Genomic DNA, 10,662 nt, shown 5'->3' with positions numbered 1-10,662 from the left:
TGTACCTTTGTCTCGTAGCTCTCCTGCAGGGACCCCAGGTGGCGGATGAAGCTCATGGCGAGGCCGCACCACCTCTCGGCCTCGGGGTACTGGGCCAGGCTGTACAGCAGGACCCCCGTGTTCCAGGCCCGCGTCAGCAGCCACAGCGTCTCCATCTCCGGGAAGTCGTCCGGCTGCAGAGGAGAGGAGCAGGAAGACGTTCAAAAGGACATCTGGGTGACTCACTGAAGCCAAACTTATGGAAGGAAATCTGCTTTTTTTTTTTTTAAAGTGGGGAGTCACTTTCCCCAAATCCTGTTTGTTAACCTTTACTAATCCTTTGGAGTCTCAAACAGACCGTAAACAAACTGGAAGGTTTTTTAACATTTCTAAAGTTCCATTCCTTCTACACACTTCTTTAATCTGGGGCTTTCACTTTGATCCAAAGAGTTCCAAAGCTTTCCAGTGATAACTCCAACTGAGAGGGGGAAATAGTCTCTGCCTGTTCAGCAGGGTAATGTCTCCATCATTTGATGCCTCTTTCAGAGCGGCGGCTCACCGGCAGCACGATGACTTGTACAGCACATTAACATTCAAATTGGCAGGAAGGGGGTTGTGAATGGAAGCATCTGCTAATTGAAGTGCTGCTGAAAGCCCATTGATAAAAAAAAGAGGCTTCTAGAACAGCAGGCGGCCATGGAGTGGAGGAGAGGGGGTTAATTATATATCGGGGAGCCGGTCTGTTGGAGGGAGCAGGAGGCGGGTGCCAGGGGAAGGCGCTGTGTGATTGGTGCTGACTCACTGCGGCTGCGATGACGGACAGGGCCTCCTCGTAGTAGTCCCAAACCTCCTCCAGCACCCGGGCCTCCACCTCCGACACGCCGCTCGGGAGGGACAGCTTGATCAGGCTGTGGACACACTTCCTGAGCGGGGACACAGAGACAGGCTCACAGTCAGAAAACACGTTCATCCTGATAAGCACTTTGGGGGGGACGCATCGCTAATGAAATGTGAAGGGTATTTTCATGCAGAGCGGTGATTGGCTTGCCTGCAGCGGGCCAGGTCGGCTTGCGGTTGCTTCCTGTGCAGCGAGAGAGCCACCCTCAAGGCCTTCTTGCACAGCAGAGGGTAGTGGGCAGGGGGCTCCATGGCCAAGGCTGCATGGAGAGAGGGAAGATGTTACTGCAGACCCTCAAACATGTATTTCTTTAGGCGTCAGCAGGCAGGCAAGAAATGACAGTGAAGGGTTTTAAAGGCATGGGTTGTTTTTTCTTTGTACCTGCAATGGTCTCTACCACCTTGGTTTCAACGTGTTCCAGCTCCAACACGGACTCCAGGACTGTTTCCACCTTGGGGTCGTTCAGCTTCGCCCGGGCTTCAAACTCGTAGAGCAGCAGCAGCGTGTCGGTCGGGTCCTTTGGGAAACTCCCTGCAAGAACACGGTGGGAATACTTTAGCTCCATTTTGATTCACGGAAGACGTGCTAATAACAAACATGGCTTTTATTCAGATAGTAAAACTACCTAAGTGAATATGTCAACTGGAAAATGACCATTTGTAAATAAATAGCTCACACAAGAAAATGTGTTTTTCTCAAACATCGAACAAAGCATCTTAAATTAAGAACATCCTTGATTCATTTAAGAGAAAGTGGGTCACAACTCTTGCGAAATGATTTAAGTCTTGGTAGCAAAATATTTTTTTGCATGAACAGTTATGTGCCTGCCCAAGTGTAAGAAGTCCCCCCACTCTTCTTTATTGCTCATGGAGGCATATCGGTAAATCAAAGGTTTTTAAGGTAACCTCAGGGTCACAGGTAAGTCATTGATTAAAAAAAAGCACCATTTAGGTGGTAAATGATTCCTTTGAGGTACCTGAAGCTTTCAGGGTTTTCCAGACCTCCCAGCAGATCTGAATGTGCTCCAGAGCCTGAGTGAGATTCTCGGTCTGTGGACAGAGACAGAACAGTCACTCTGGATTCATCATCGCCATCTAGTGTTCACTTTGTCTCCAAAGGCAGACGGACCAAAATGAAACACCTACACCAGCACCAGTGATGTGGTACATTTCCATTCATGTGCATGGAGAACGTGCTAAATGTGGGAGAGGGGCTGAGGGAGTGGGAGGCACACCTGGCCAGAGTGAGGGGATTTCCTGCAGAGCTCCAGAGAGGCGGCGGCGGCCATTAGCAGACACGTCTTCTGGCCCATGAGCAGAGTGCGATCAGGAGGGCACAGCTGGGAGAGCTGCGGGTTCAAGCTCATGACATATTAACATTTAGCTACACGCCATTCACCGGCTGTTTCAGAGAGAGAGTAGGGCAGCGGCTTGTGGTCTGAAGGCGGGTTTGAATGCAAGATGAACTGGAAAATGTGTGGTACGAAAGACTTGGAAAGATTATTCATTCAACAATCACTTCTGAATATTACCCCTAAAATATAATCCAACACCCCAACAGCAGAAGCTTCTAAGTGTAGGGCTGTTCTCAGATACCATCTCATGGAGAAAGACAGAGTAAGGTGTTCTGCTGACGGTGAAGACAGAGGACAAAGGGATCTTTATCTCACACTGATATGTTTATCTTTCTAAAACAATATGTTGACTCCCTGTTCTGCTGTTATTGACTCACACACGTACTGTAGATACTGATCGATCAGCCTGACAGAGCTCGTAAAAGGGAACTTGCCTGGTATGAGAGCACGAAGAAATCCCTCATTCTGTCAGGGCAGCTCTCGCACTGCAGAGCCGAGTTCCACGCTGTGACACACACACACACACACACACACACACACACACACACACACACACGCAAAGTGAAGGTGATGCAACATGTTAAGCGAAAGCATTCCATGTCAGATTGAAGTGACAGGGAGGGGGTCTCTGTACCAATTTTCCTGAACCAGTTAGCTTCCTCTGTGCGTTTCTCCGCAGTCAGGCGACTCTGGTGTGAAACTTTCTGTAGAGCTGCAGAAAGGGCAAAAATAAATATGTAATTTATATTGACGAACAGCAAGAAATGTCTTCACAGAAAGGCGATTCAACCCAAGATGCATATGTACTCACCCATCTTTAGATATGGCAGCAGGACTTCCATATCCACATTCCTACGTAGAGAAATGTGAGCCAGTAAACGGACAGTGATTTAAATAAAGTTGCGTGAATATTGCTGTATAATCAGACTGTGTTAGGTAATTCCCTTTGGCCTTGCCTCATCTCCTCTCTGGATTTCTCCATTGTGGAAAGCACAAGTCGAACCAAACACCTGTGAAAAGATGAATGGAGAAGCTGCTGTTGACCTCCTTTCTTTCACCTACTAACTGTATTATACAGAGACACACTTTGAGTGGAGAAGCAGGGAATATAGGTCAGTGGATCATAGAGGCGTACGGAAAACTAACAGACTCGCTACAATCTCTCCGCAGCACCTAAGCCTTCTATACTAAATGTTGTCACTTTACGTGTGAAACTCTGCCATTATGTTTTGTTTACAGCCTCAACACATGACACTGCATACTTCAAACTATAAGCAAAACAAAGAAACGTGGCATCTGAAATGTATTATTTCTGTTCTTAAAGCAGCAGTGAAAACAAAGGGTAGCTAAGGGTCAGAAAGGGAGAGGAAACCAACCTGAAACGCCTTGCTAGCTTAAACACCTTGCTGATCTAAAAGGAAGTCCACATGTGTCTTTAATGCTTTCTTATGTAACAGAACTGTGAGGTTCTGGCTAGGGCTGTGCGATTATGGCAAAAATCATAATCACGATTATTTTGGTGAATAATTGATATCACGATTATTAAAAACGATTATCCATTTACTTTGAAAACATCCATTTATTGAAAAATAAAATGTGAACAGTATGTTTTTAACAGTTGATTACCCTGAACTTTAAATATAATTCAACTGACAAACCAATTAATGAAAAAAGAAAATGTCATTTCTTTTTTTTTTTTAAATAAAAATAATAATCGTTTTATTTCGATTACATTGTTTTCGTAATCGTTGCAAGCCAAGATCGTAATCGAGATTAATATACCATTAATTGCACAGCCTTAGTTCTGGCTTTCTATTCCTCCCATGTGATATAATGACTAAATGGATCATGGATCATGCAGGCACAGTTTTTAACTCTGAATGTTGCAGTTCACAGACCTGAGAGCAGTGAGGACCTGAGATTCATCCTTGGAGTTTTCACACAAGCTCCCCAGAGCCTTCATGGCCGTTTCCTGCTGTTCGTTCTGTCACAGGAGAACCAGGACCCCCCTCATTAATACCACCACCCACCAATCATAATGTTTACAATCATATAGTAACTCAAATACTTGCAGTATAATATAATAGTTAATACATGTCGTTTTGAGCTATTTGCTCAACAATATGAGCTTTGTCACAAACCAATCAAAACGGAATACTAACATGTATCAGTACTTGTGTATGTTTTAGTGTGATAAACTGGAGACGTGTCATTCAGTGATGTTTTATATTGAATTGATTGTTGTTATTGATTGTTGTTATTGATTGTTTTTACCCAGCAGTGAGAAGCTTAACCAGAAAGGTGAGACCAAACACTACAACCCGCCACTCGCCAAATGCAAGTAAAGATCTATGATGGGGATAATAATACTGAGGTCAGTTACCATACACAAGTAGCTACTTTAATCCAATCTCTTTACAACAAGTGAAATGACGCCATTTTGTTTTGCTTCAACTCTTCACACAGGTGGTGGCATGCAACGTATGACTATCAACTGTCCCTACACTCGCATGGTGGAAGTATGTTTAAAAGATTTACAGATTGTATCTGTTTTATTTGTTCTATGTCCTATATATATGTTGCACTGTTGGAGGAGCCTGTGACCTACGTTTTTCATTAGCATACAGTATCTACACTGTAGCTAATGTGCTAATGAAAATAAAGCCTTGAAACTTGATAAGCGGCTGGGTGGGGAAATACAATGACTGTTTCCAATGATATTGACTCTTTCGCGGTGTAATGGCCGGTTGAATCATATTTTAGCCAGTAATGTTTTTTGTTTGCAAGCCACTGGCAGATTGACTAAAAAGTTAATTTTGGACCCTGGGTGCAACATGCTCTGACATCTGCTATCAGGACATTTCACAGGTCAGTGCTGTGACAAGGACATCCTCCTCTTCAGCTTCCCACCCACACACTGCACACACTGTGGAACTAAGTCCACCAAAGCAAACACATTAGTTTCCCATTAAATCCTATTTTTACGACTTGAGTAGAGTCCTGTGATGAGTCTTACCTCCAAAGCAATCTGAGCAGCCAGACTGAGCAGATTGGAGGCAGCGTTCTCAGAAACCAGCAGCCCGTCCTCACTGGCAGAAGGACTCTTGGACAGACGTCCCATCGCATTCACTGCCTCTACAGCTGGTACACATCAACATCCTCACCACGGAGAATATGCTGAACATGTGGCAGTAATGACATTATAACACTACTACCAAAACAGCTTGTATCACACGACTAATGTTTGCAGATACCTTTCTCCACATTGTTCTCCTGCACTGCAATCTTGTAAACACTGAACTGGGTGAAAATGCTGTCAGGATCACATCTCTCTGCTTCTTTAATTGCTTCTTTGGCCTGAAAAAACACAAGTTTTCATGTGCATGCAAACATACATCACACACATAAAGTGTTCAAAAGAGCATTTGCCAATGTGGCTGGTGACCTTTGACCCCCAACTGCACCACACATTCACTTCCCTGACCTGCTGCTGCGCTCAAGTTGTCTTACCTTTTCCAGTTGTTTGAGCATCAGGAAACAGGAAGCTCTGTTCCTCTGCAGTTTGGCTGAATTGGGCTCCGTTTGACCCGCCTTGAAAAAACTCAACGAGTAGTTATACCACTGAAGAGCCTCAGAATAGTTTTTGGCCTGGGAAGAAAGATAGAGCATTACGTTTCCTTTATTTATCCTGGTGTGGAAATGAAACCTCATGCATTGAACTTATCCTAACTGTTTTGGCCCAGCGGCCTCCTACCATGCTGATAACTATACATGTGTATATATACCTTCTGAATTAAGGATAAACAAGGCTATGTTTAGCCTACCTCAAAGTGTTTGGACGCTTTATCCCACAGCATGACATGAAGTCTTGTGAGGGCCTGTGGAGTCAGCTGTTTTCCCGTATAGTGGCCTGTATGGGTGTAATAGATGGTTATACTAATACAGAGGTACATCTACAGCGTATTAGCTACATGATTATAAAATTAACAATGTTTAATCAAGCCTGTGAAAAATCTGATATTCTTCAAATAAAATGTAAACATAAACAAACATCCATGCACTTATCCAAGCATGACTTTTATGTCACTGGGTGTAGTAAAGGATGTTGTCTCTGGATGGATATATATATATATATCAAATCCCTTTCAAATGTTATTTTATAGAATATCAGCTTTCACAATCACACGTGAGAGTCCCTGAGGCTCGAGTGAACAGGTTGAGGAACTCTCTTTTCAAAGTCAAACCTCGAAATCAGAGTTTGGGCTCTAAGTAGGCCTCAGGGTACCCGGGTCGAACACTGAATGTAAAATGAAGCAATGAAATAGTTTGCACTGCACCGTCTTTTGGTTCACTCTGATGCGATATACGTCTCTAGTATAGTTTTGTATTTTTACATTTATATAAAATAGAATAAAATATATTTGTTTGATTCAAAGACTTGTTACCAGTGATGATATCTTCTATCTTCTGTTTGGCCAACAGCTCCCTGCCTTTCTGCAGCAGCAGCTCAATGTGCAGAACGAGAGCAGTTCCCAGGTCAGGGGACGACTCAAAGTGCTGACACACACGTTTCAAATAGTCAAATGTAAGCACTTCTCTGGAAAAAATCAAAGCAAATATCATCCAGAGTAGAATAGCAAGTGGGCATTCCTTAAAAGAAGCAAATGAGATTGTGTGCACATGTTCGTCTTCAGCAATGTGAGTTTCTGCCAAGTGAGAGTGCTAGCAAAGATGTTGAAGATATTACCTGTCTTCAGACATGAGTAGCTTCACTGTGCTCAGACACACTTCAAGAGAGACCTTAGCTTCCAGCATCTCATTAAGTCCTGAAATAAGATGCATATAACCTGCTTTTAATTGTGCATTTAACTCATACTTAGCGTCTGACTTGTAAAAAGCCTACTAGTTACTTTACTGTAGACACTTATTCTGGAGTAATTCAACTCTTCAGTAGCCATATTGAGTTTTCAAAAGTAGCCTCAGAGAATCCGACAAACTAGCAACATTTCCTTCATGAATGTACTTCCCTAAACTCTCAGCCACTGACGCCCCACTGCTGTCGATGAAAATGAAGTTCTGTATAAATAATTCAAAGACGTATGGGTGATAACTAACCTGCTCTGATATGATCGTCGGAGGCCCCGCATCTCACGAGTATTCTGATCTTTAAGTACAGCCCAGAGGCGCTCGTAAATTCCTGTCGAATTGCACAGCGCAAAGCATTTATAGAGAATCTTTCTGCAAGTGTCTGCTTCAAATGCAAACATATAATGTAATTAGAGAAATATATATAATATCCCACCTTGTTGGCTAAGCTGACAGCACTTAGAGCCTTCTCCTGAAACCTCTGACAGTCCCACTCCAAATAAACAGAAGCAAGGAGCCTCAAGACCTTGGCCTATTGTGATGATGTACAGTTCATGTTTTTTCATTTGTAACCGCTGATTTTACAAAATGTTGTTTTGCATTATCTTACCTGGACTTCAGATCCAGGTGCGTACTTCACATTCATTTTCCCAATTGCATAGCTTTGGCTGAAAACGGAAAATAACAAATTGCTCTCAATCTGCATTGTGTCCAAGCATTTTTCGGTTGAAATGTAGCATTATATTTACCTCAGCCAAAATGCACTTTCCTCAAACTTTTTCAGATTGTAAGTGTCTATTCCAAAGTTGTAGCACATGATGGAGAGATAGGCAGTCTGTATGGAAACAAATCATTCATTGTTACTGTCCCCTACACTTTCAACACGTGTGTCACAATAAAAGATGTTGACATAGTTATAACAGAGAGTTTTTATACATCCTTTGGTAGCCGCTGCAGCATGTCTTTACAGCGCTGCATATAGACCACAGCATCATGGTTATTCCCTTGAACCAAGGCCTGCAAAAAAGAGACTTGAACTTAATGTTAAATGTCAGCAAACAATTTAACATTTTCTATCAGCACAAATGAGATTTCCCCCTCTCATTGTTCAGTTAACATTTTAACTGTCTCACACTTCACACTGCAAGTCCGTCAGAATAGCACTTCCTCAGCTGCCAAATATCACAAGAACAAATATTCACATTGAAGGTGTTGAACATCACATGTGCCGCAGCTCACCGATTCTGCCTGGCAAGAGATAATTCGAATCAGATCCTTTTCTACATCTCCCTTGGATGAAGTGATGTCAGCTGCTCCGTCCCCTCTGGATGTTAGTTGGGCATAGAGAGTTTCCAGGCTCTGGAGATATTGGATGTGGTAGATTTTGTAAGGAAAACTGTATTGGTGTTTGTTCTAAACTAATCTCTCTCAGTTTCTTTCTTTACCTTCACAGCAAGCCGTAAGAACTTATCTGCCATCTGGGGATTTTTGCATTCCAGCCAGGTTCTTCCTGTCTTGCTGGCCATCTGTAAAGATTAGACGCTGAGAAACAGACCTCGTCCTCCTGAAAAATGGAGCACTCATAGAAGGAGCCTACAGTATTGCTTACCAGGATCTGCTTGCGAATGACGCCCTCTGGTGGATTTTCAGGCTCAGAGCAGTACAGCAGGCTGCATGCCACATGACGCACTGTGAGGATGGTGAAAACATTTCATTGTGACGTAACATGTCTGTGGTTTCTCCTCTTGCATTTGGCACAAATTTCAGACAGTGTGTCTGGGTATTTCAGATGCAATGATCATCAGTAAAATGTTCATGTAAATATATAATGCAACTGGAATTGTACCTTTAGCTTTCAGATTTTTACTTATAGTGGTGCCAACATTCTTGGTAACTGCCCAGTTCCACAGCTGGATGGCACACTCCTCCAGCTGTAAGATGAGTACGAAAAAGAAATATGCATCAACCAATACATTCTACAAACTTATAGCAATATAAAGGAGTCACAATGCTATAAGTCAAACACAAACCAAGTTTATAGATCTGACTTTACATTGTTCAACTTAGTTTAGAAGTTAGTGGTCTGAGTTACATTAACAGTCAATCTATAGTCATCATCTCTTCTACCAACAATCCTACCTGTGGATTTGGTATGCTGGGGAAATCCTCCAGGCCAGAAACTTCAGAGAAGAGTTTCTCTATCACCTGATCGTAATCTGTTCTCTGTTTCTGCAGCAGATTCTCTGTGAGACCTGTGCATGAACAAAAGCAAATCAAGATAATGTTAACCAAACAAAACACTTCAGATGTTTCTCCAAGTGTTGCAAAAGAAGAAAAAAAACATCACTTTTAATGTTTGTGTTGTGGCAATTTAAAAAAGAATTCAATTACAAAATGAGGCTAATCTTGTGTTGCTGACCATTGATTGTTAGATAAATTATTGTTAAATCCCATACACTTCACAAGTTCTGGAAGTATTCAAAGATGTGAAATAACTAGAAGCTAACACCTCTTCATAAATTGAGAAGCCATGACCATTACATATTTGGTGTTTTTATTGAGTTCATAAATATATATATTTAATTCTCCTTGACTAGCACAATTTATGTCCAAAGATTCGCAGACCTGTTTTCTAGGTTATCTGATTGCACCATCATTATAATTATTCAACATCATTTTTAATACTCACGTAGTTACTGCTAGCTTGCCATATTGTATCTTATGCTGTATAATGCTGTATTGAAATCTTAAATCCACTTCCATTGATTTTGGTCATGACTAAGGTAGCAAAGACAAGGACATAAATCAAAAGAAGTCAAGCATAGGTGACGTTTAACATTAGCACACCTACACAAGCTAACCTAGCTAGTTAGCCTTAGCTCGTCGCAGTTAAACCTACCTAGCCACAAGTTAGAAACTAGCTAGGTCGATAAACAATGATAATAATAGTAATAGTAGTTTTACCAGAACACCTCAAACAGAACCGTCACTTACCTTTCACAGTTGAAACAATCAGCTCCATTTTTTTAAAGTTTCAGCACTGATATTAAGGCTAATGTTAGCTCCTCACCAGAGCGCCATCATGTTTGATTGACAGAAGTAAAAAATGCCCGGGAATTTTTTTCGAGGAGAGGGAGAAGAGCCAGGGGGAAACAACATAGCATACATGCCAACCTTTCCAAATCCAAAAGAGGTAGGTTTGCGCGCGACAAATGTGCACGCCCAAATTAGGTAATCAGAAGAAATGAAACCCCAGTAATTACATGTATAAACCATTTATTTAACATATATTGCATCATGTTATGCATTTTTCTGAAAAAGTGGTTGTTTGGTAAATAGTGACATAAACGACATGTCTGGTCTGTAAAATGCCCGAAAAGTAAAAGAATGGAGATAAATATCCCAAAGTCTCCACATTTTATTATATTTTTAATGTGTTTCCGGTCCTCTTTAAAGGATGTGTCAGGATGTAGAACTCTTGTGTGTGAACATTGGATAAAGCCAGGTTCATGTTCTTGTTTCATGTTGTTGACATATAGAGTCAAAGGTTTGCACAGAGCGAAAT

At 41.9% G+C, this 10,662-nt stretch overlaps 1 protein-coding gene across 1 annotated transcript in view; it reads right to left on the bottom strand.

The window, feature by feature from the left end:
* tex11 (testis expressed 11) overlaps window positions 1-10,119 on the bottom strand; it is a 10,903-nt gene extending 784 nt beyond the window's left edge. The window contains exons 1-26 of the mRNA XM_010786158.1: window positions 10,092-10,119; window positions 9,237-9,349; window positions 8,944-9,028; window positions 8,707-8,786; window positions 8,337-8,456; window positions 8,034-8,114; window positions 7,847-7,932; window positions 7,708-7,765; window positions 7,534-7,629; window positions 7,347-7,428; window positions 6,979-7,057; window positions 6,677-6,828; window positions 6,056-6,141; window positions 5,742-5,879; window positions 5,486-5,588; window positions 5,248-5,372; window positions 4,130-4,215; window positions 3,043-3,083; window positions 2,866-2,943; window positions 2,666-2,736; window positions 2,112-2,225; window positions 1,854-1,926; window positions 1,259-1,408; window positions 1,048-1,136; window positions 785-925; window positions 6-173 (exon numbers count right to left, since the gene is read on the bottom strand). Coding sequence (XP_010784460.1) covers window positions 6-173; window positions 785-925; window positions 1,048-1,136; window positions 1,259-1,408; window positions 1,854-1,926; window positions 2,112-2,225; window positions 2,666-2,736; window positions 2,866-2,943; window positions 3,043-3,083; window positions 4,130-4,215; window positions 5,248-5,372; window positions 5,486-5,588; window positions 5,742-5,879; window positions 6,056-6,141; window positions 6,677-6,828; window positions 6,979-7,057; window positions 7,347-7,428; window positions 7,534-7,629; window positions 7,708-7,765; window positions 7,847-7,932; window positions 8,034-8,114; window positions 8,337-8,456; window positions 8,707-8,786; window positions 8,944-9,028; window positions 9,237-9,349; window positions 10,092-10,119 — 2,523 coding nt within the window. The remainder of the gene's footprint in view (window positions 1-5; window positions 174-784; window positions 926-1,047; window positions 1,137-1,258; window positions 1,409-1,853; window positions 1,927-2,111; window positions 2,226-2,665; window positions 2,737-2,865; window positions 2,944-3,042; window positions 3,084-4,129; window positions 4,216-5,247; window positions 5,373-5,485; window positions 5,589-5,741; window positions 5,880-6,055; window positions 6,142-6,676; window positions 6,829-6,978; window positions 7,058-7,346; window positions 7,429-7,533; window positions 7,630-7,707; window positions 7,766-7,846; window positions 7,933-8,033; window positions 8,115-8,336; window positions 8,457-8,706; window positions 8,787-8,943; window positions 9,029-9,236; window positions 9,350-10,091) is intronic.
* Window positions 10,120-10,662: the final 543 nt, after the last annotated feature.

This window comes from Notothenia coriiceps, unplaced genomic scaffold, assembly GCF_000735185.1.
Source record: "Notothenia coriiceps isolate Sejong01 unplaced genomic scaffold, NC01 NC01_scaffold00028799, whole genome shotgun sequence".
NCBI classification, from domain to species: domain Eukaryota; kingdom Metazoa; phylum Chordata; class Actinopteri; order Perciformes; family Nototheniidae; genus Notothenia; species Notothenia coriiceps.
Note: the sequence above shows the minus strand (reverse complement) of the source record. Positions and strands in the feature narration are given on the sequence as shown.